Genomic DNA, 18415 nt, shown 5'->3' with positions numbered 1-18415 from the left:
GAACGGTGCTCTGCACAGAGTAAGCGCTTAACAGATACCAACATTATGATTATTATTAAAATAGGGGTGAAGACTGGGAGCCTCACGGGGGACATCCTGATTCCCCTGTGTCTCCCCCAGCGCTTAGAACAGTGCTCTGCACAGAGTAAGCGCTCAAGAAATACTATTGAATGAATGAAGCAGCGTGGCTCAGTGGAAAGAGCACGGGCTTGGGAGTCAGAGGTCATGGGTTCGAATCCCGGCTCGGCCACTTGTCAGCGGTGGGACTGTGGGCGAGTCCCTTCACTTCTCTGGGCCTCAGTTCCCTCATCTGGAAAATGGGGATGAAGACTGGGAGCCCCACGGGGGACATCCTGATTCCCCTGTGTCTCCCCCAGCGCTTAGAACAGTGCTCGGCACCTAGTGAGCGCTTAACAGATACCAACAAATACAAAAAAGCGGGGTGAACGAGTGCGTGACTGAATGGTGTCCGGGCGGGGGAACGGCGGTGTCTGGGGCGGCGGTTTCCGGGCGGAGGGTTGGTGCGTGAGCACTTCCGGGTCAGAGGGCGGCCGCCGGGGGCGGGGGGGAAGAAGGAGGGACAAGATGGCGCTGGCGGCGAGGCTGCTGCGCATGCGCCTGCCGCTGGCCGGCGGCCGGTCCTTTTCCCGGCCTCGCAGGCCCGTCCCGCCCCCGGCGCGGAGCGGGGGAGGAGGAGGAGGAGGAGAAGAAGGAAGAGGAGGAGGAGAAGGAAGAGGAGAAGGAGAAGGAAGAGGAGGGGGAGGCCGTGTGGTGGCTCTGGGGGTGCGGAGCCCCCTGCTGTGGCTGCGCACCCGCCTCCGCGCCGCCCTCGTCCGCGCCTCCTGCGACCCGGATTTCTCCATCGCCCGCTTCTCCGCCGCCGCCACGCAGGCACGGACCGCGCCCCCAGGAAGCAGCGCGGCTCCGGGGCAAGAGCCCGGCCTTGGGAGTCAGAGCTCATGAGTTCGAATCCCGGACCCGCCCCTTGGCAGCTGGCGGGACGGTGGGCCAGTCGCTTCACTTCTCTGGGCCTCGGTCACCTCATCTGCAAAACGGGGATGAAGACCGGGATTCCCCTGTGTCTCCCCCAGCGCTTAGAACGGTGCTCGGCACCTAATCAGCGCTTAACCGATACCAACATTATTAGTAGTATTATTATTAAAATAGGGGTGAAGACTGGGAGCCTCCCGTGGGACAACCTGATGACCCTGTATCTCCCCCAGCGCTTAGAACGGTGCTCGGCACATAGTAAGCGCTTAACCGATACCAACATTATTATTATTATTATTAAAATAGGGGTGAAGACTGGGAGCCTCACGTAGGACAACCTGATGACCCTGTATCTCCCCCAGCGCTTAGAACGGTGCTCGGCACAGAGTAAGCGCTTAATAAATACCAACATTATTATTATTAAAATAGGGGTGAAGACTGGGAGCCTCACGTGGGACAACCTGATGCCCCTGTGTCTCCCCCAGCGCTTCGAACAGTGCTCTGCACAGAGTAAGCGCTTAACCGATACCAACATTATTATTATTAAAATAGGGGTGAAGACTGGGAGCCTCACGTAGGACAACCTGATGACCCTGTATCTCCCCCAGCGCTTAGAACACTGCTCTGCACCTAGGAAGCGCTTAACAAATACCAACGTGATTATTGTTGTTATTCTCTGGGCCTCAGTTCCCTCATCTGTAAAATGGGGATGAAGACTGTGAGCCCCACAGGGGACAACCTGATGTCCCTGTATCTCTCCTAGCACTTAGAACAGTGCACAGAGTGAGCGCTTAACGAATACCAACATTATTAATATTATTAAAATGGGGATGAAGACTGTGAGCCCCACGTGGGACAACCTGATGACCCTGTATCTACCCCAGCGCTTAGATCAGTGCTCTGCACATAGTAAGCGCTTGACAAATACCAACATCATTACCACACCGCACACCCTGAACACCATACACCCCACCCCACATTCCACACCACCCCACACACCCCACACACCATTCATTCCCTCATTCATTCAATGGTATTTATTGAGCACCTACTCGGTGCAGAGCACCGGACTAAGCGCTTGGAATGGACAATTCAGCGACAGAGACCATCCCTGCCCACAGTGAGGAGGGGCTGGGAGGGGGAATGAATAAAGGGAGTCAGGGCGACGCAGAAGGGAGTGGGAGAAGAGGAAAGGAGGCCTTAGGGAAGGCTTCTTGGAGGAGGTGGGCCTTTAGTAAAGGCTTTTAGTGGGCAGGGGGAGAGTCATGGTTTATTAGATAATAATGATGGTATTTGTTAAACACTTACTCTGTGCCGAGCACTGTTCCGAGGGCCGGGGTAGGTAGAAGATAATTGGGTTGTCCCCCGAGGGGCTCACAGGCGGGGAGGTCAGCGAGGAGGCTGATGCCGTCATCCGGGCGGGAGAGGAGGAGCGATTGGATTCGCCTGGTAGCGGTTTGGATGGAGGGGAAAGGGAGGGTTTTAGCGATGTCGTGAGGGTCGAAATGACAGAATCTAACGATGGACTGTTGGGTAGGGATCGTCTATCTGTTGCCGAGTTGTGCTTTCCAAGCGCTTAGTACAGTGCTCTGCATGCAGTAAGCGCTCAGTAAATCTCATTGAATGAATGAATGAATGAATATACGGGTCGAATGAGAGAGCGGAGACAAGGGTGACACCAAGGATACCGACTCGTGAGACAGGAAGGGTGGTGGTTTCGTCTACGGTGCTGGGAAGGGTAGAGTTTGCGCGGGAAGATGAGGAGCTCTGTTTTGGACTTCTTAATCTTGAGGTGACGGGAAGACAGCCGAGTAGAGATGTCGGGGGGCAGGAGGAGGTGTGAGACCGCAGAGAGGGAGAGAGATCAGGGAAGGCGGCGGAGTTTGGGGAATCATCGGCATAGAGGTGGCGGTTGAAGCCAAGAGAGCGAATGAGGTCTCCGAGGGAGTGGGTGGAAAGGGAGAAGAGAAGGGGACCGGACCGGACCGAACCGTGAGGGACCCCCACGGTTAGGGGGTCGGGGGCAGGGGAGGAGCCCCCCGAAGAGACAGAGAATGAGCAGCCAGAGAGAAAGGAGGAGAACCAGGAGAGGACGGCGTCGGTGAAGCCGAGGCTGGATCACGTTTCCAGAAGGGGGTCAACAACGCCGAAGCAGCCGAGGGGCCGAGGAGGATGAGGATGGAGTAAAAGGCCGTCGGATTGGGCAAGGAGGAGGAGATAATGGTGGTATCTGTTAAGCACTTACTATGTGCAGAACACTGTTCTAAGCACTGGGGGGATACAGGGTGATCAGGTTGTCCCGTGTGGGGCTCACCGTCTTCATCCCCAGTTTACAGATGAGGCCACTGAGGCACAGAGAAGCGAAGTGACTTGCCCAGAGTCACCCAGCTGGCAAGCGGCAGAGCCGACATTCGAACCCATGATCTTCGACTCCCAAGCCCGGGCTCTTTCCACCGAGCCCCGCTGCTTCGAGAGGGCGGCTTCCGTGGAGCGAAGGGGACGGAAGCCAGATGGGAGGGGGGTCGAGGAGAGAACTGGACGAGAGGAACTTGAGGCGGCGGGCGTAGGCGGCTCGCTCCGGGAGTTTGGAGAGGAAGGGAAGGAGGGAGGTGGGGCGATAACTGGATGGAGCCGAGGGGTCCAGGGAGGGGTTTTTTAGGACAGGGAAGACCAGGGCGTGTTTGAAAGCAGTGGGGAAGAAGCCATTTGAGGGCAAACAGTTGAAGCACCATAACTGAACCCTGGGGTGGGTTTGAAATAATTAGGTCCCACGGGGGCCTCCCAGTCTGAATAGGAGGAAAGGTCAGTATTCAATAGTATTTATTGAGCGCTTACTATGTGCAGAGCACTGTACTAAGCGCCAGGTGAATCCCCACTCTGCGGATAGGGAAACCGAGGCCCAGAGAAGTGAACCGACCTCCCCAAGATGACACGGCAGGCAGGTGGCGAAGCCGAGGTTAGGACCCGGCGCCCTGACCCCCGGGCCCGGCCCCTCTCCGCTGGGACCACACTGCTTCTCTAGGCACCGGCCCAATTCCCGGCGAGGCACAGTGACTCTCCGTGGTTTCGGAAGCGCCCTGGCCCCGAAGCCACTTGTGGGCGGGAAACACGTCCACCAACTCTGTTGAATCGTCCTCTCCCAAGAGTTTAGTCCAATGTGCCGCCCCCAGTGAGCGCTCCATAAATACCACTGTATGATGGATTGGGTCTCGTCGTTCTTTTCAGGCTTTTGCTCACGTGTCCAAGCTGCTATCCCAGTGTAAATTTGATTTGTTGGAAGAGCTTGTGAACAAGGAGGTAAGGATGCCCGGTTCGTTTTTATTCAACTCGGTTGTTCTAGTAAACTAAATTTAAAAAAAAGAGAGAGAAGCGTGCCTCCATGTAAATATTTGGGGGACAGGCGCACATTATTCATTCAGTCAGTCGTATTTAGCAAGCACTTACTGTGTGCAGAGCACTGTAGTAAGCGCTTGGAAAGTACAATTCAGCAACAAAGAGGGACAATCCCTGCCCACATTGGGCTCACAGTCTTGAAGAGGGGAGAGACAGACATCAGTAGCATCAATATAAATAAATAGAATTATAGATCTGTGTACATCGTTAACATAAATAGAATTATAAGTACGTACTTATATGTGCAAGTGCTTCGGGTTAAGGTCTGTCGTATTTATTGAGTGCTTAATGTGTGCAGAGAACTGTACTAAGCACTTGGGAGAGGACAGTGCAGCAGCAGAGCCAAGGGAGAGAGTTGGGGCGATGGGGGAAGCAGAGGAAAAGGGGGACTTAGTCTGGGAAGAAGTCTTATTCATTCATTCAGTCGTATTTATTGAGCGCTTTCTGTACTGTACTGAGCGCTTGAAAAGTACAGTTCGGCAACAGATAGAGACAATCCCTACCCAATAATGGGCTCACGATCTAGAAGCGGGGAGACGGACAACAAAACAAGTAGACGGGCATCAATAGCGTCAGTATAGATCAATAGAATTATAGATCTATACACATCATTAATAAAATAAATAGCATAATAAATCTGTACATACATATGGACAAGTCCTGTGGGGCAGGGTAGGAGGTTAGAGCAGAGGGAGGGGAGGAGGAGCAGAGGAAAAGGGAGGGCTCAGTCTGGGAAGGCCTCTTGGAGGAGGTGACCTCTCAGTAAGGCTTTGAAGAGGGGAAGAGAGCTAGTTTGGTCTGCACATTAGGGTGCATATGTACTTTTGGGGTTCGCTGGGGGACCTGGGGCACGGTCTTTAACCTTTCTGGGCCTCCGCTTCTTTCTGCGGAGACTATGGGATGAGGATAATACCTGCTTTTCCCTGTCTCCCGGAGGGGCCGGGGACAGTTTTCCACCTAGACGGGTAGCTCGTTGTAGGCCGGGAACGTGTCTGCCCATTCACTGTTATGCGGTGCCCTCCCGAGGGCTTAGTATAGCGTCCAATCCGACCTGCTCGGATGCACCCCAGCGCTTAGTACAGCTGGCACACAGTAAGTGCTCAACAGATACCGTAATTAGCGGTCAAGTGCTCAATAAATAGGACTGACCGAACGACCGTAAGGGCCCAGCCGTGCTTGGACCCGGTCAGACGGTTTCCCCGGCCACCCCCGGGACGTGCGCCGTCCGGGTCCGTCGGTCGGCCCGAACCGGTGACCGAGGATGGGCGGCTGGACCGCCCCCTGGGGCGGGGGCAGTCGGGGCCGCCGGTTCCGCGCCCGCACCCCGAAGCCTCCGCTCAGCGGAGAGAGCCGGCCCCTCCCCGGCTTCCTCACGCCCGGGCCCGGCCTGCAAACGCCCGTTAGGTAGGGGGGTGGCGGGGAGCCCCCCCCACCGCCGCCGGGAGCTTTCCGGGAAGTGACCGAGCCCGGGGGCTCCCTTTCCCTCCCCTCCTTCCCCCGCAGGTCCTGCAAGTGGTGAAGGACAAGGTGTCCGCCCTGCCCGACCTCCAGAAGACGGCACTGGCCGCCGAGCCCGACCAAATAGTCTACTCCACCGCCGGCGACATCTCCATCACCTACGACGACCAGGGTACGGACCGCCGGACGGACGGACGGACGGACGCGGCTGGGCCCATCTGCCCTGGGACTGAGACTGGAGAAGCAGCGTGGCCTAGTGGGTAGAGCCCGGGCCCGGGACTCAGAAGGACCTGGGTCCTCATCCCGGCTCCGCCGCTCGTCGGGTCTGTGACCCTTCTCTTCTCTGGGCCTCGGTGACCTCTTCTGGAAAATGGGGATTAAGATCATGAGCCCCGCATGGGACGGGGCTGTGTCCAACCCGTTTTAACTGCGGCATCGTACTCTCCCAAGCGCTGAGTGCAGTAAGCGCTCAATAAATAGGATCGACTGACTGACCGATCAGCTTCTGTAAAATGGGGATGAAGGCGGTGAGCCCCACGTGGGACAACCTGCTGACCTTGTATCTACCCCAGTGCTTAGAATAGCGCTTAATGAAAGCCATTATCATCATTATTATCATTATTCTCTCCACCCTGGTGCTTGGAACAGTGCCTGGCACAAAGTAAGCGCTCAATAAACAAGATTGACTGAATGACCGATTAACTTCTCTCCATCCCAGTGCTCAGAACAGTGCCTGGCACAAAGTAAGCCCTTAACAAGTACCGTTAGAGAAAACATTACAACCTCTGCTGGGTGACCCGGGGCAAGTCGCTTCCCTTGCCTGGGCCTCGGGTACGTCCTCTGTCAGAGGGGGACTGTGAGCCCCATGTGGAACACCGCGCGGGTCCACCCTGATCATCTCGTATCCACCCCTGCGCTTAGTACAGTGCCCGACCCATAGTCAGCGCTTAACAAATAGCGTTAAAGAAGTAGAGTCGATTTTTGAATCCCAAACGCTAGTGGTAGTAAGGATTTATGGAGATCCCCCGGGAGAGGCTGGCAGCTGGACGGATGGTCCCACCTCCCTAGGAGCCCTCCGGACCTCCCGGACTCTCCCAGCCATGGGCCAGTTCGAGTCACGTTTGCCCGGCCCCCGGGACGGGGCCGGATCCGAATCCCGCAGGCCGACTCTGGCCCGGCTGCAAGCCATCGTTTTTTTTTTCCTTTGTCTTTTTTCGTTATTATTTTAAATTTTTTAACGGCATTTTTAAACGCTATCTACGTGCAAAGGATTGTTCTAAGCGCCGGGGTAGATAGGAGTTAATCAGGCCGGATACGGTCCCTTTCCCACGTGGGGCTCAGGGTCTGAGTAGGAGGGAGAGCAGCTACTGAATCCCCTTTTGGCAGTCGAGGAAACTGAGGCCCAGGGGAGTGATTTGCCCAAGGTCCCGCAGCAGACAAGCTGTAGAGCGGGGATTAGAACCCAGGTCCTCTGGTTCCCAGTCCCGGGCTTTATCCACATTTGCTTCCTGGCTTCCTCGGGAGGCTCTCCTTCTAGACCGTGACCTTCCTCTAGCCTGGAAAATCACTGTGAGCAGAGAAAGTGTCTGTTATATTGTTATATTATCCTTCCCCAAGTGCTCAGTATAGTGCCCTGCACAGAATAAGCGCTCAGTATATACGACTGACTAACTCATCTAATGGATTGGGGCCGGAGGGGGTACCCCTTAGGTCGTTTACTTGGCCTCCCTTTCATTCATTCATTCAGGCATATCTATTGAGCGCTTACCGTGCGCAGAGCACTGTCCTCAGCGCTTGGGAAAGTACAGTACGACGATAAACAGTGCCTTCCCCGCCCACAGCGAGCTCACAATCTAGAGGCGGGGAGACAGACAGCGATACAAATGAATAAAATGACAGATCCGGACGTAAGCGGCGTGGGGCTGGGACCGGGGGAAGAGTAAAGGGAGCGAGTCAGGGCAATGGAGAAGGGAGTGGGAGATGAGGAAAAGCGGGGCTTCGTCAGGGAAGGCTTCCTGGAGGAGATGGGCCTGCAATAAGGCTTTGAAGCGGGGGAGAGAGGAATTGTCTGTGGCATTAGAGGAGGGAGGGCCTTCCAGGCCAGAGGCGGGACGTGGGCGAGAGGTCAGCGGCGAGATAGACGAGGTGGAGGGACGGTGAAAAGTTCGGCACCGGAGTATCCCCGTTCCGGCTCCCTCCGAGCGGCGCGAGTGACTCCGTGTGCCTGTCCGCTTCCCCCAAGGCAGGAAGTTTGTGAACATCCTGATGTGCTTCTGGTATCTAACCAGCGCCGACCTGCCCGACGAGGTGCCCAGCGGAGCCAAGGTCTTCCGGATCAAGCTGGGGGACGACACCACCAAATTCAAACAGCTGCTCAGCGCTAACTACGAGTAAGCCCCGTCGCCGCTCAGGGCCCCTCTGCCGGGGGGCTGGTGGGAAGGGGGAGGTGGACCCTCGGGACGGCGGCGGGGCGGGGAGGGAGGAGGCCTGGGAGGCAGAAGGACCCGAGTTTACCTCGTTCATTCATTCGGTCGTACTTACTGTGCGCGAAACACCGCGCCGAGCACTTGGGAGGGTACGAGAGAACACACTAGAGGATCTCAAGCTGCTCGAAGGCAAGGATCATGCCTACTAACTGCAGAGATAATAATAATAGTGACGAGGATGGTATCGGTTAAGCGCTTGCTATTGCCCAAGCCCCGTTCTAAGCGCTGGGGTAGGTCATCGGGTTGTCCCACACGGGGCTCACACTCTTCAGCCCCTTTTCACAGATGAGGTCACCGAGGTACAGAGAAGTGAAGTGACTCGCCCGAAGTCACACAGTAGCCGAGTGTCGGGGCCGGGATTAGAACCCACGACCCCTGACCTCCAAGCCCGGGCTCTTGCCTCTGAGCCACGCTGCTTCTGTGTACACCCTGTGTTCAAAGCACGTATGTCCGTAGCTCTAATTTATTCATTTCTATTCACGTCTCTCTCCCCCTCTACACTGTAAGCCTGTTGTGGGCGAGGAATGTTTTTTGTTCCGTGGTCTTCTCCCAAGCGCTCGGGACAGTGCTCCGCACACAGTAAGCGCTCAGTAAATACGAATGACCGAGTGACGAATAAACAGACCCGTTTACCGCCCACAGCGAGCTAGCTCACTCGTCTGTAAAATGGGGAGGAAGATCGTCCCTGTCCTGGATCTAACCTAATTGCTCCGAATCGATCCTAACGCTTAGTACGGTTCCCGGCACATAATGAGAGCTTAATGAATACCATCAAAAAAAAAAAAAAAAAGGGAAAGGTGATAAGGAGGCTGAGGCGGGGTGGGGGTTGGTGTGGGTATTTGTAAATGAGCTGAAGGTTTGTGTCTTTGGTAAGTGGCGGGTGTACGTTGATCCTTGGTAATGATGAAGGTATTTTTGAGCACCTACTGGAGGTCGATCACTGCGCTAAGCACCGGGGCAAGTAGAAGGCCATCAGATGGGCCCCGGGCTGTGTCCCACCGGGTCTCCGGGCGAGCCGTCCGGCTCCCAGTTTCGGCCGGGTCCCAGGCGGCTTCTCGGCCGCGCCGCTGACCGCCTTCGGCCCCGGAGCGCCCCGCTGGAGCCACCCCCCCCCCCCCCCCCGCGCGCGCTCGGCTCTCTCTCCCTCGCCGATCGATCCGTTGTATCTGTTGAGCGCTTACCGCGGGCGGACCACTGAGCGCCCGGGAGAGGACACTAGAACCGGTTGGTAGAAACGGCCCTCGCCCAAAACGAGCTTACGGCCGGAGGAGAGACAGGCGTAAACAGAGAGAAGGAAATAGGACAGAGACGGACACGAGTGCTGCGGGGCTGAGGGATCGGGGGCATCCGAGTACCAGGGCGACGCAGAAGTGTCTCTTGTCGTATCGGACTCTCCCAAGTGCTTAGTACAGTGCTGTGCACACAGTAAGCGCTCAATAAATACCGCTGAATGAATGAATGTAGAGGGGAGACGAGGAGAGGAGGACGTTGTCGGGGAAGGCTTCTCGGAGGAGATGGGCCTTCAGTAAGGCTCAGAAGCGGGAACGGGTGATCGTCGCTTATGAAGAGGAAGGGCGTTCCGGGCCAGAGGCAGGATGCGGACGAGAGGTCGTAAGCATTCGCTGTGTGCTAAGCGGTCTTCTAAGCCCCGGGGAAGGTCCGAGGGAATTAGGTCGGATGCGGTCCCTCTCCCGTGTGGGGCTTCCGGGCTTCATTCTTTCATTCAGTCGTATTTATTGAGCGCTTACCGTGTGCAGAGCGCTGTCCTAAATGCTTGGAGAGTCCAGCTGGGCAACAGAGAGAGGCCATCCCCGCCCAACAACGGGCTCACAGTCTAAAAGGGGGAGACAGACAACAAAACAAAACGAGTAGAGAGGCATCGGTACCATCAAATCGATGCCGTCGTCGGTCTTCATTTCCCCACGGGTCACAGAGCAGCAGACAAGCGGCGGAGCTTCGGGATGAGAACCCAGGTCGTTCCGACTCCCGGGCCCGGACTCTTCCACTGGGCCACGCCGCTTCTCTGCGGGCGTCTGGCGGCGGTCTGGCCCCGGGCAAGCCAGAGGGGCAGGGGCCCGGAGAGAAGGCAGCAGCATTTGTATCAACGTCTCCCTTTCTGGCCTGTCAGCGGGGGACTCGTCCACCCGCTCTCCTGGACCGGACTCGCCCAAGCGCTTCGTCCGGGGCTCCGCGCACCGGAGGCGCCCAGCAGAAAAGCAGCGTGGCTCGGCGGGGAGGGCACGGGTCGGGGAGCCGTGGGTTTCCAGTCCCGGCTCCGCCGCTTGTCTGCTGCCCGACCCCGGGCAGGTCGCTTCACTTCTGGCGGCCTCAGCGACCTGCTGTGGAAGATGGGGATGGAGACGGCGAGCCCCAGGTGGGACAGGGCCTGGGTCCCCCCCGATGGTCTCGCATCAGTCCCCGGCGCTTAGGACGGTGGCCGACACATAGTAAGCGCTTGACAAGCACCGCGGTTATTCAGATGGCGTGGAATCGATTGATCTCCGTCTCCCGTCTTCCAGGTTTCAGAGGGAGTTTACCCAAGGAGTGGAGCCAGACTGGATCATTTCGAGGATCGAACACTCAAAGTTGTTGGAATGATCGCCTTCGCCCCCGGGACTGGACGGCCGGGCGGACACACCGACGTTCAGCTCCTGAGGCCGGCGAGACACCGGGACCCTTTGGAATCACCTGCTCTCCCCGTTACCCCCATCACCGAGCCTGTGGGATTGATTTTTCGATGACCTGGCTTCGGAGTAGACCAATCTGACAGAATAAAGCATCGTCCCCCATCACCTCCCCCGCCGGGCCCCTGACCGCTCACTTTATTAGTAGTATTATTACGAATAATAATGATATTTGTGGTATTTATTAAACGCTTACTACGTGCCAGGCACTGTACTGAGTGCTGGGGTTGATTCAAGTCAATCAGGGTGGACCCGATTCCTGTCCCACTTGGGGCTCCCGGTCTTCATCCCCGTTTGACAGATGAGGCGACGGGCCCGGAGAAGTGACGTCACCTGCCCACGATCCCACGGCGCTCAAGTGGCAAGGCCGGGATTAGAACCCAGGTCCTTCTGACTCCCAAGCCCGGGCTCTACCCACCGGGCCACACCGTTTTTAGAGAAGAAGCAGCGTGGCGTAGTGGGTAGAGCCCGGGCCTGGAGTCAGAAGGTTATGGGTTCTAATCCCGACCCTGCCACTTGGCTGTGTGACCTTGGGCAGGTCGCTTCTCGGTTTCCTCAGCTGTAAAATGGGGATGGAGACTGTGAGCCCCACGGGGGACAGGGACTGTGTCCAACCTCATCTGCTTGTATCCACCCCAGCACTTAGTACAGTGCCTGGCACGTGATAAGCACTTAAATGCCATAATTATTATTATTATTATTACATTATCGATTGGGTGCAGATTAAGTGCTTGGAGGGGACAAGACAATAGAGTTGGGAGACCATCTTCCCTTTGCCCACAAAGAGCTGACGGTGTTTAGCAGGTCAGCTGCTCCGTGACTATTGCAATAGTAATAGTTGTGGTATTTTCATTCGATCATATTTACTGAGCACTTACCATGTGCGGAGCACTGTACTAAGCGCTTGGAAAGTCCAATTTGGCAACAGATAGAGACAATCCCTGCCCAACGACGGGCTCACGGTCTAGAAGTGGGGGAGTCAGACAACAAAACAAAACGAGTAGGCATCGATACCATCAATATAAGTAAATGGAATTATAGATATTTACACATCTTTAATAAAATAAATAGAATAATGAATAAGTACACATATATATATCTAAGTGCTGTGGGGAGGAGGGTGGAGCAGAGGGAGGGAGTTGGGGCGATGGGGAGGGTGTTAAGAACTTACTATGTGCCAAGCACTGTACTAAAAGCTGGGCTAGATACCAGGTCCCTCATGGGAGTCACAGACCAAGTCGGTCGGTCGATCGATGACATTTTTTGAGCGCTCACTATGTTCAGAGCACTGTAAGCCATGCGGCCTAGTGGTTGGGGCACGGACCCGGGAGTCAGAAGGTCGTGGTTTCTAATCCCGGCTCCGCTGCCTGGCTGCTGGATGACCCTGGGCGAGTCATTTAACTCGTCTGTGCCTCTTAACCTCATCTGGGAAATGGGGATCGAGACAGTGAGCCCCACGTGGGACAGGGACTGTGTGCAAGTAGAGTGCCTGGCACATAGTAAGCGCTACATGAGTGATTATTATTCACAGTGTAGTGGATAGGGCTTGGGAGTCAGAAGGTCATGGATTCTAATCCCCGCTCCGCCACCTGTGTCACGTGTGACCTCGGGTGAGTCACTTCACTTCTCGGGGCCTTCAGTTCCCTCATCGGGAAAACAGTAATGATGGCACTTGTCGAGCGCTTACCATGGGCCAAGCACTGTTCTGAGCATCGGGGAGGATATGAGATCATCAGGTTGGCCCTCTGTGGGGCTCAAAGTCTTCATCCCCGTTTTACAGATGAGGGAACTGAGGCACAGAGAAGTGAGGTGACTTGCCCAAAGTCAAACAGCTGACAAGCGGCGGAGCTGGGATTTGAACCCATGACCTCCGGCTCCCCGGCCCGGGCTCTTTCCACTGAGCCACGCTGCTTCTGGAGACCGTGAGCCCCACGTGGGACGGGGACTGTGTCCAACCCGATCTGTTTGGATCCACCCCAGCGCTTAGTACAGTGCCCGGCACCTAGTAAGCGCTTCACCAACACCACAGTGAAATCGTTACTATCATTCAGTCGTATTTATGAAGCGCTTACTGTGTGCAGAACACTGTGCTAGGGTGACAGTCCCTGCCCACAACGAGCTCACAGTCTAGAGGGGGGAGACAGATGCCAATCCAAGTAAACAGATCAATATAAATAAATAAAATTACAGATTCTATAGATACGTGGTGTTGGGCAGGGAGAAGGGGGAAGAGCGAAGGGAGCCGGGCAGGGCGGGGCGACGCGGAAGGGAGTGGGAGATGAGGAAAGGGGCTTAGTCTGGGAAGGCCTCCCGGAGGAGGTGGGCTTTCGAAAAGGCTTTGAAGGTGGGGAGAGTCACTGTGGGACTTGAGGGAGGACGTACTTAAGAGCGTACAAAATAACGCGGAGGATTCGGTAGACGAGATCCCCGCCCACGGCAAGTTTACGGTCGAAAGGCCGCGCTTACAGTCTAGATGGTAGGACGGAGAACGGGTATTGAATCCCCATTCTGCAGATGAGGGAACTGAGGCACAAAGGAGACGACTTGCCCACGGTTACACAGCAGACAGCGGAGCTGGAATTAGAACTCGGGTCCTCTCATTCCCAGGCCCGTGCTTTTCCCTCGAGACCTCACTGCCCGTCACGGCAGCTCCGTCGTTCTCCGCTCCTCGAGTTTCCTTTCGCGGCTTAGAGAAGCAGCGCGGCTTAGTGGCGAGGGCGGGGGCTTGGGAGTCGGAAGCGGTGGGTTCTAATCTCGGCTCCGCCGCTTGTTTGCTGCGTTACCCTGGGCAAGTCACCTCACTTCTCTGGGCCTCAGTTCCCTCATCTGGAAAATGGGGATGAAGACTGTGAGCCCCACGGGGGACAGCCCGATTACCTTGTATCTCCCCTAGTGATTAGAACAGTGCTTCGCGCACAGTAAGCGCTTAACGAATGCCATCGTTATTATTTGGACTGGGACAAGATGGGAGAGGGAGCCTGTGGAAGGGGTAACTAGTGGCCAAGGGTGCGGGCGTCGGCCTGTCCCCCCAACTCCCGACTGGGGAGCAGATGGGTGGGTGGGCCGGGCAGGAGTGGAGAGAGCGTCCTCTACACCCCTAAGTTCCTTGCGGGCGGGAAATGTATCTGTTGTATTGTTGGACTCTATAAACTCCCCCGTGCTGGGCTGCGGCGGCCCGGGAGACGGTCGAGGGCGGAGACTCAGGTTTACTGCGTGGAAGGAGGCGATGGTCCGCCGCTTCCGGATCTTTCCCGAGGAAACTCTCCGGATCCACGACCGGAATGGTGGGAGATGGAGAGCGGGGCCTTCTGGAAGAGCCACGGAGTCACGCAACCCGGCCTAGTTGATAGTGCTCGAGCCTGGCAGTCAGAAGGCCGTGGGTTCTAATCCTTCAATGGTATTTAGTGAGCACTTACTGTGTGCAGGGCACTGGACTAAGCGCTTGGGATGGACAATTCGGCAATGGAGACAGTCCCTGCTCAACAACGGGCTCACGGTCTAGAAGAGGGGAGACAGACAATAAAAAGCAAGTTGGCAATGCCATCAAAATGGATAAATAGAATCGTAGATATAGACACATCATTAATGAAGTGGAGTAATAAATAATATATACAAATCTACAGAGGTGCTGTGGGGCGGGGAAGGGGGAAGAGCAGAGGGAGGGAGTCGGGGCGATGGGGAGGGGAGGGGGAGCAGAGGGAAAGGGAGGGCTCGGTCTGGGAAGGCCTCCTGGAGGAGGGGAGCTCTCAGTGGCTCCGCCACTGTCCGCTGGGTGACCTTGGGCAAGTCACCTCACTTTTCTGGGCCTCGGTTACCTCTGTAAAAAACGGGGATGAAGAGTGTGAGGGGCAGGGACTGCATCCAACCTGATTTGTTTGTCTCCACCCCAGCGCTGAGTACGATGCCTGGCACATGGTAAGCGCTTAACAAATACCATTATTATTATTATTATCATTCCTGCTCCCCCAAGCGCTTAGTACAGTGCTCTGCGCACAGTAGATGCTCAATAAAGACGATCGAGTGCCCCGGAGGGGTGGTGGGAGGGTGTCTGTGTCTCTTGGGGGTCGGGGGAGTGTAGCTAGCCCGATATACAGTAGGTATCCCCAGACCCCAAGCAAGACCCTCAAACAGAAGCCGAAGGGATTTACCTTCCCGATAGGGGTCAAATTAAGAACCGCCGGGACCCAAGCCCCTTAATAATTATTATTATTATTCTTATGGTACTTGTTAAGTACTTACTTTGTGCCAAGCACTGTTCGAAGCAGTGGGGCAGCTACAAGTTAATCAGTTTGGACCCAGTCCCCGTCCCCCATGAGGCTCACACTCTTACTCCCCATTTTCCAGCTGAGGGAAGTGAGACCCAGAGAAGCGAAGCGGCTTGCCCAAGGTCACACAGCAGACAAGTGCATGGCTTAGTGGTAAGAGCTCGGGCTTGGGAGTCAGAGGTCGTGAGTTCCAATCCCGGCTCCGCCACTTACGAGCCGGGTGACTTTGGGCAGGTCACTTCACTTCTCTGGGCCTTAGTGACCTCATCTGGAAAATGGGGATGAAGACTGTGAGCCCCACATGAGACGACCTTGTTTACCTTGTATCTGCATCAGCGCTTAGAACAGTGCTTGGCACATTGTAAGCGCTTAACAAATGCCATCGTCATCATCATCATTATCAAGTGGCAGAGCCGGGTTTAGGACCCAGCTTTTCTGACTCCCAGGCCCGGGTTCTAGCCACTAGGCCACACTGGGGTAGGTACAAGTCAGGTTGGACACAGTCCCTGGCCCGCATGGGGCTCCCACTCTCAGCGTGGCTACTAGCGTGGCCTCCAGCCTCCCTTTGGGGCCATCTAGGTCGGGAGCCCTGTGCCCCTCGAACTCGCCCTTTCGCCTTCACTCACGTGGGTGACGCAGACCACTCCCCCCAACTCCAGGCAGCCTCCGAAAACTCCAGAATTGGAATCAAAAAGTTAGTTGGCCATTGTCCTGTCGGTGGGAGTTGGCAGTTTTTCCCAGGGCGGCTCTGTCCTGCCCCGTCCGGCCCAATAATAACAATAATTACGGTTTTGCTCAGGCGCTGACTATGTGCCAAGCACCGTTCGAAAGCCATCTAAGGTAATCGGGTTGTCCCACTTGGGACTCCCAGTCCTAACCCCCATTTTACAGATGAGGGAACTGAGGCACAGAAAAGTTTTAAGTGGCTTGCCCGAGGTCGAAGAGCAGACGAGTGGCGAAGCTGGGATTAGAACTCAGGTCCTCCGACCCCCAAATCCGGGCTCTTGCCGCTAAACTGCGCTGCTCCGACCTCTGACCTCTTCCGGCCCTGCTCAGCTCCGTCACCTCCCTGTTTCTCCTCCCTGCTGCTCCCTCCGGCTTCTTCCCTTTCCTTCCCATTTCCTAAGAAAAATCATTTCGTTAAGCCCTTCCTATGTGCCAGGCACTGTACTAAGCGCTGGGGGAGATACAGACAGATCAGGTTAGACTCAGTCCAGGCCCCTGCTCACTCCACTAATAATGTTGGTATTCGTTAAGCGCTTACTATGTGCCGAGCACTGCTCTAAGCGCTGGGGTAGATGCAGGGTCATCAGATTGTCCCACGTGAGGCTCACAGTTAATCCCCATTTTACAGATGAGGTCACTGAGGCACCGAGAAGTCAAGTGACTTGCCCACGGTCACACAGCTGACAGGTGGTAGAGCCGGGATTCCAACCCATGACCTCTGGCTCCCAAGCCCGGGCTCTGTCCACCGAGCCACGCTACTCCTCTCCCTAACGGTGCCTTGCCGATTTGCAAGGATCGACGTGCTTTCCTCAACTCCAAAATTACTCCCGGCAAGTGACCTGAGCCCCAGTAGAAAAGCCCCACTAGCTACGATTTAGGTGATCTATTTGAGTCGGTGAACTTAGTGTTTTCCAGATAAGTAGGTGGAAGCTTCGATGGGATTTATGCACCTGATAATCAGCTGGGAAGATTTTTCGGATTCAAAAAAAGCTCCGTTTCGCTTGGCAGATCCGTTTCATTAAGTCACCTATTTGGGTTTCTAGACCAGGGAAGGCGTAGCGTTGAGAGAATCGTGCCAAATCTCCAGTGCACGATATCTCGTGATGGAGCGGGCTACGTACGCGCGCGTAAAGATGCCGACTTAACGTCCTGGGAAGAGACGCGGCCCGGGAGAGTCGAATTTGGCCGCGGCGTCGGTGAAATGGGGACCGGACAGAAGACGCTTATATCCTTCGGTCGGAAACGCCAAATGAAAATCCCCACGGGGCGGTCGCGAGCTTCTGCGGTGCCGGGGGCCGTCCTCCAATCCATTCCGTTTCGCGAAACCCGGAGTCCACCATCAGTAGAGATAATAATAATGTCGGTATTTGTTAGGCGCTTATTATGTGCTGAGCGCCGTGCTGAGCATTGGGATAGATACAGGGTAATCAGGTTGTCCCACTTGAGGCTCACAGTCTTCATCCCCACTTTACAGAGGAGGGAACTGAGGCACCGAGAAGTTAGGTGACTTGCCCAAAGTCACACGGCTGACAGGTGGCGGGATTCGAACCCGTGACCTCCGACTCCTATGCCCACGCCCTTTCCCCGGAGCCCCGCCGCTTCTCTATTAGCGAGTCGGTGAGCCGAGGACGCCAACATCCGGAAGGTTCTTTAGTAAATCGGCTCTGGCAAGTGTCTCTGGAAAATCCCGACTGAGGTCTGTGGGTGAGAAGCATCTCGAGTTCGTCTTCCCCCAAAAACATCCGGACGGAGAACTTCACCTACGAGCTCGGAATCGCTTCTTTCTCCTCCCTGTTAACCTCTGTCCGATTTCCCCAAGAATCGTAACCACTGGGGTCTTTGTTAAGCGCTTACCGTGTGCCAGACGCTGTACTAAGCGCCGGGGTGGACGAGCAAATCAGGTCGGACCCGGTCCCTGTCCCACGTGATCCCCAATCCCCATTTGACAGATGAGGGGATTGAGGCCCAGAGATGTGAAGTGACTTGTCCAAGATCACACAGCAGACAAAGTAATAATACTAATAACGTTGGTATTTTGTCCAGCGCTTACTATGTGCAGAGCACTGTTCTAAGCGCTGGGGGGGGATACAAGGCGATGAAGTTGTTCCACGTGGGGCTCACAGTTTTTAATCCCCATTTGACAGATGAGGGAACTGAGGCACAGAGAAGTGAAGTGACTTGCCCGAAGTCACACAGCTGGCAAGCGGCGGAGCCGGGATTCGAACCCATGACCACACGGCGTAGTAGATAGAGCCTGGGCCTAGGGGTCGGAAGGTCATGGGTTCTAATCCCGGCTCTGCTACCTGTCTGCCGGGTGGCCCTGGGCAGTTCCCTCAAATTCTCTGTGCCTCGGTTCCCTCATCTGTAAAATGGGGATTGAGACTGTGAGCCTCTAGTCCTAGGTTTGTCCCTT

The 18415-nt window shown here is 55.7% G+C and overlaps 1 protein-coding gene across 1 annotated transcript; it reads left to right on the top strand.

The window, feature by feature from the left end:
- The first annotated feature begins 566 nt into the window (after positions 1-566).
- MAIP1 (matrix AAA peptidase interacting protein 1) lies at positions 567-11126 on the top strand. Its single transcript, XM_029068233.1, has 5 exons — positions 567-891; positions 4216-4287; positions 5887-6013; positions 8084-8231; positions 10847-11126. Exons 1-5 carry the CDS (start codon positions 586-588, stop codon positions 10923-10925), a joined length of 732 nt encoding a protein of 243 aa, XP_028924066.1. The 5' UTR covers positions 567-585; the 3' UTR covers positions 10926-11126.
- Positions 11127-18415: the final 7289 nt, after the last annotated feature.

The sequence above is a fragment of the Ornithorhynchus anatinus genome, chromosome 7, assembly GCF_004115215.2.
Source record: "Ornithorhynchus anatinus isolate Pmale09 chromosome 7, mOrnAna1.pri.v4, whole genome shotgun sequence".
Taxonomy (NCBI): domain Eukaryota; kingdom Metazoa; phylum Chordata; class Mammalia; order Monotremata; family Ornithorhynchidae; genus Ornithorhynchus; species Ornithorhynchus anatinus.
The sequence above is the reverse complement of the archived record's forward strand: the minus strand, read 5'-3'. Positions and strand labels throughout refer to the sequence as shown.